This window comes from Populus trichocarpa, chromosome 2, assembly GCF_000002775.5.
Source record: "Populus trichocarpa isolate Nisqually-1 chromosome 2, P.trichocarpa_v4.1, whole genome shotgun sequence".
NCBI classification, from domain to species: domain Eukaryota; kingdom Viridiplantae; phylum Streptophyta; class Magnoliopsida; order Malpighiales; family Salicaceae; genus Populus; species Populus trichocarpa.
The window spans coordinates 21,225,664-21,231,763 of record NC_037286.2 but is presented as its reverse complement, the minus strand read 5'-3'; the positions used below and the strand labels follow the sequence as shown (position 1 = coordinate 21,231,763).

Genomic DNA, 6,100 nt, shown 5'->3' with positions numbered 1-6,100 from the left:
GATTTTTCTTCTACGTTTTATATAGATGAATTTTATTTTTAAAAATAAAAAATATGTACTTTTAAATATTATTTTTAATATATGCAATCTTAGATAATATATTTTTTTGTTTTGTTTTATTCAATCAATTTTATATGTTTATCTATTTCTATTATTATTTGAATGAATAGATAAATAATTTTAATTAATAAATTCAATAAACACTGGTAAATATCTAATGCTGTAAAATTAAATATTTTAATCTATATCTATCTTTTAATTTATTATTTTTGTTTTTAGTTATGTTAATTATTTTTTATTCAATTATTTATACATATGATTACTAATTCTGTTAATTAGAAGCTTACATAATTTTTTTTATTTATACTTATAATTTTTTATGGAAAGGCCAACAACAGAGCGTGGCTTAAATAGCGGGTTAATACCAAACAATGTTTCCAAGGTTAAAATAAAAGGCAAAATGATACCAGAAAAAATAAAAAAGAAAGCCAAATACAAAATACTTCCAGTTGAAGTAAAACCCTAAAACAATCTCATTTAAGATTCCCAAATCACGATATTGATGATTCAGGTCCAGGGTCTGCTATGATCCAAAGCGAAAATAATTTTCCAGGGGGTTTAAATCGTTGGAGGTTATCTGGAACATTTAAATCATGATTCATCCAATCTTCTTCTCAGCACCCTTGAACTCTGTTCTTGGATCCTCCTTCATCGTTTCATCGGGATGGAAGCGGTGGATTGGAGGAAGGATATGATTTGAATCGAGAAAAGAAAAGAACGCTCTTCTGCTTTATGAACAGGATCTAAATCTCAGGCAGGCGACCGCAGCTGTTGGCATCTTGTTATCCTCTATCATTATTTGTTTTCTTACCTAATTCTGGGCATTAGTTATGATTTTGGAATGTTTTTTCAATACGCGGGCAATCCAACCAAAGAGGAAGAAGAGGAGGAAGAAGAAGAAGAAGTTTTCTTTCTGTGTGCTCTCGTTCGTCAAATGTTAACCTGTAAAATCAGAAAGATGGGATGAGACCAAATTCAAGTTTGACAATAAGGGAAGAGAGCTCGAGATTTGTAAATTTCAAGAGAAGAGAGAGGTGCGTGCCTAACTTGTGATTGCCGGAAGTCATGGCTTTTTACTCAATCAATATCACCATCCGACACGCTTCCATCATCACCTGTGGGCCATTTATTGAGTTAATACTCGTGTTTTTGACTTTTTAGCCTGGATTTTGACATAGCTGGTCATGCTATGCTTACGAACCGAATCAATTCTTTTTTAATGAAAAAACACGTGTGTAGTTGTAAGCCAACGCATTTTTTAGGCTATTTTGTTTTTAAATTGTAAATATAAAACTTGTTGCGTTTGTTTAATAAATGTTTTTTAAGAAAAAATAATTTAAACTCCATTAAAAAAAAACAGATTTTAAGTATAATTCTTACTTTTTTTTATTAATGAACTTTTCCAACAAAAATATAACTTCTTTGTGGCATGTTCTTAATTTGATAAAGACTTAAAACAATTAGAATAGTGGATAATATATATATATATATATAATTAAAATATTTTTATTTTATTAATGCTTTTTTTTTAATCATGATATTCTTTTTTTGCTTTTAGAGACCGTTTGGGAACGCAGTTGCAACCGTGTTTTAAAAAAAAAAATTGTTTTTGCTTTAAAGTATTTTTATTTTTTAAAATCGTTTTGATGTGTTGATGTCAAAAATAATTTTTTAAAAATAATAAAAAAAATTTGATTCATTTCCTAGCGAAATATACTTTAAAAAACAATTGTTACCACATACAAATAAAATAAAGTTTTAGATCAAAAAGTAAAACCCTCAAATAATATGGATCAAAATTAAAAAAACATTAAGACTTTAGGGATCAAAGTCTTTAACATGAAGGAAAAAAAGAAGAAAAAGAGGCTTATGTTTTTTTTTTTGTTTAATAGTCAAATTTGATCTCTCAAGCTTCCATTATGTTTAATAAAACAAATTTATTTTATTTTGCTTAATCAGGTATTAACTTAACATCGGAATGTTTTCTCGACATTATAAAAACCTCATATCAAGATAATCGAAACAAATTATTAAGATTATTCTTCAATCAACTCATTATAAAAAGATAAAATTAAAAAAAAAGTTTTATGGATTAAAAAAAATTCAAAGGATTGAAAATAAAAATAAAAAAGCAATGTGCAATCTCACAATGCTTTCTCTCTTAGTGTATAATGAAAGCAAGAGGCGAATTAGGTTTCTTTATAATATAATGTTTTATTATATCCTTTTTCTCAATATAATCTTGTATTGTGTATCTGTATAATAATTTTTTATTATTAAATAACAAAAATTAGTTAAATTTTTAAGAATTTACCAATGAACTCACGCCATGTGTACTGGATAATTTTTTCTCCCTGTCGTGATTTTGTCGGTCAATTCTTAAATATTTTTAATGACGTTAATTGATGAAGGATTATTATTAAATAAAGACTTGTTATACAGGACAGAGAAACATTTTCTAATAAAACATTTTCGACTATATGAGAATTACGTTTTTGGCCCTCGCCATATAAAAATGTTCTCTCCTTTTGTAGATGTCGCAGAATTGTAAAGTTCACAAAAATCTTGATTGGATTCCTCTTCTTCAATGATCGATCCCCTCCTGTTCCCCCCACAGAAAAATAACTAGAAAAAGCATCTTCAATGATCATTTCACTTTACATGGAGTGTAAGGATTTATAGGTTTTTAGGTTTTTTTTTTATATATATATAAAATAAAAACAAGAATAGTCAATGTTGCAATTAGCCTCTCATTAATATTTACGAGACTATCTAGTATTATGATAATTATTGTAGATGTATTTAAGAATATGGTTGTGATTTTACTTATAAAAGCATGTCAATAATATTTTTTATTTTTTAAAAATTATTTTTAAAATCAGTAAAAATATCAAAAATATATTAATTTTAAAAATAAATTTCAAATTTTGTTGGGAAACGCTTTTTGAAAGCATTCCCAAACGCCCTCTTGTCGTTACGCTTGGAATTATTTATGTTTGTTGAATTTAGAAATAGAGACACAAATATTTCTTCCATGGAAATGTCAAGCATGCAAATGGGGAAAGAGGTATAAGGAATTAGACAAAGAAAATATAAAAAGAGATCGCAACGCAGGCCCCACGCGTTTCATTGTAAACAGAAAAAGGTGGCAAAGATTTGATATTGGCTAACATTCTCCGGTCTGGCAACAGCGATCCCTCTGTCTATTTCAGCCTTGCCAGCCCACTATCCTTTCAGTTCTTCTCCACTAGCTAGCTAGCTAGCTAGCACATCCTCAGTATAACTACTTGCTACTGTGATAGTAACACTCAGTTTCAACAACACTGCTGCTGTTAATTAATGCTCTGTCTTAAGAGCATTTTGAATCTTTACGACGTAGCTTAGATCGACAACCTCCAAGATTGTAAGTGAAGCTTCACCTAACCATTTTGAATCTCCATGATTCTGCTCTCTTTGTCTCTTCTTCTTTCTCCTTTTTCTTCTTTTCACAACAAGCTTGATCACTCATGCAATCTTAGTCAAACAATATAAGCATATATATAACGCCACACCGATGTGATGATCACAATGTTGTTCTATTCTTAGTCCTCGCTCTTTCTTCTTTCTTTGATTATAAATGAATGGCAATGAGAGAATGAGCTTGCATTTGCAGGAATATGTCAGTGTTTAGCAGGGATTAAATTACACAAGGTGCGGATGCAACCAGAGTCTAAGACAGCATATAAATAATAAAAATGAACAGCTTAGACGGGATCACAATGACGGGGTGGAAGAATCTAAAGCAACGGCTGTCATTCAAGGGCCTTGGTGGTTGCTGCGGGAGCACAAGCTGGAGTTCCAGAAGTGAAACTCCAACCATGCCCTTCATCGATATGGAGGAGGAAGAAGAAGAAGAGAGTGCCATTATGCAGAACCAAGCACAAGGAGGAGGGTTTGCTGCAGCCCCAGGTGCAGGGATGAATCTGGCAATGGCATTAGCTGCTGAGCGCAATTCACGGGCTTCAAACGTCAAGACATTGATGAGATTGATTGAAGAAACGGACGGTGTTGATTGGAGGACGAAGAACAAGACTAATAAAAGTAGGAGGGACAAAGAACAGGAACAGGGACCAGAGAATGATTGGGTGTGCTGCGTGTGCATGGAGAGAAAGAAAGGCGCAGCTTTTATTCCATGTGGACACGCCTTTTGTAGGGTTTGTTCAAGAGAAATGTGGGTCAATCGAGGGTCTTGCCCCATCTGCAACCGTTCAATTCTCGACATCCTTGATATCTTTTAGTGTTAATGATCAGAGAAGACTCTTTCAGGGCTTGATTTCAGGTTTGAGTCTTATCATTAATCAATCCCATATTAATGTTTAATTAATCTTAATTAATTAAATAAGAGTTCTAAACTTCGACTCAATGTAGATGTAGCAATAGCATCTTTCCTAAGATTTTGGATATTCTAAAAGACATATGGCTCTTTTGATGCATCTCAAGATGTTGTTTGTTTATTAGAATTTTTTTTTAAAAGTAATTTTTATTAAATATGAATTAGTTTTATATTTAGTAATGTTATAAAAATTAAGTTGAAAAATATTTTTTAGTGTTTAGTTATGTCGTGAGGTGAAAAATAATTTTAAAAAATAAAATTAAAAAAAATCCAAAACAAAATAAATAGTGTATTTAAACCGTAAAAAAAAATCAAATCAAATTGGGTATTTGATTGGAACTTTAATTGATTAATGAAGCTATTACATGCGAGCATAGCACTGAATTATGAAGAGATGATTCGGAAAAGTTTGATGCTTGCCAATCTAGTTGATTGCCAAGAGCATAATTAATACACGAATGCAGCTCTTCTGTCATTAGTTGATTGCCAAGAGCATAATTAATACAGGAAAATTTTCTTTGTTTTTTTTTTTTTTTTAATTATTTTCTTTTTCGTTCAGACAATTGACTTTTTAACATGGTTTGAAACTAACGAGGAAGCCCTCCATTCCTCAAACCTAAAAAAACAACTAGAGATTCATAGGAGCTCAATAAGCATTGCATATATATTTTAGATCTAGTGGGGTTTGCCTGTCAATAATTGATCACGCAATCAATTTTTTAAATTATTTTAAGGTGTTAATATTAAAAATAATTTTTAAAAATTAAAAAAAAATATTATTTTAATCTATTTTTAAATAATATTATTTATATTAAATTTTCATCCGTAAATTCCGGGCTCAACTAGTCTCGTTAAAAAGGACACTGAGTAAAGTACTTTTTGGGCCTGGCCTTCTACTTCCTAATGTGGGCTAATGCCATCTACTCGCTACCCAACCAATTCATGTTGGTTACTCGTTAAAAAAGGAAACTTTCTTGTTTCTCAATTTATTATCGATCATATACTATAGCAGTTCTTGTTTCTCCAGGCAAATCTTTCTTTTTCCCTCCATCGAGGAGACCCAAAAGATCTTGAGCTACAAGATAGGATAATCCCTTTATATATATATATATATATATATATATATATATATATATATATAGTTTGAGAATAATATAAAATTGAAATAGTTTTTTGACATGGTATCAGAATCTTGATGACCAAGCGGTTACGAGTTCGAATCTCACCTTCCTTATTTATTTGATAAAAATTAAGCAAAAGGTAATGTGAGTCTATGTAAATTTCAAGTTTAAAAGGTTTTCACTTAAGAAAATGTGATAGAGAATAATATAAATCATATCTTATAAGTTTTTAAGTTGAATTGATGCTTTAACATATATTATAACAAAAAAAATATATATTTTAAAACTTGAACTTTTTTTATTTATTAAAGTAACTTACTGGATTTTCATGTTTGTTCTTACGAGTTCCATTATCCCATTCATTTGGATTTTTTTTTGTTGGTTATTCGTTTGATTTTCTTCATTAGAAGTGTTTAAGAGTGTGAAAACTTTTGTTTTTCATTTCAGTTCAATTGATAAAAAATATTTTACATTATAATATTAAACATGTTATTAGAAGGGGTGAGAAAAAAACCGAAAAACCAAGAAAACCAGGAAAAAATAACTG

At 30.0% G+C, this 6,100-nt stretch overlaps 1 protein-coding gene across 1 annotated transcript; it reads left to right on the top strand.

Annotated features, from left to right (window-relative positions):
* The first annotated feature begins 3,113 nt into the window (after positions 1-3,113).
* On the top strand, positions 3,114-4,532 carry LOC7458284 (uncharacterized). The gene is made up of 2 exons (XM_002302821.4): positions 3,114-3,463; positions 3,713-4,532. Exon 2 carries the CDS (start codon positions 3,795-3,797, stop codon positions 4,335-4,337), a length of 543 nt encoding a protein of 180 aa, XP_002302857.1. The 5' UTR covers positions 3,114-3,463; positions 3,713-3,794; the 3' UTR covers positions 4,338-4,532.
* The last annotated feature ends 1,568 nt before the right edge of the window (positions 4,533-6,100 follow it).

What these genes read in the sequence shown, in the direction of transcription:
- LOC7458284 (XM_002302821.4), top strand. Translation starts at nt 3,795, where the DNA reads ATGAACAGCTTAGACGGGATCACAATGACGGGGTGGAAGAATCTAAAG.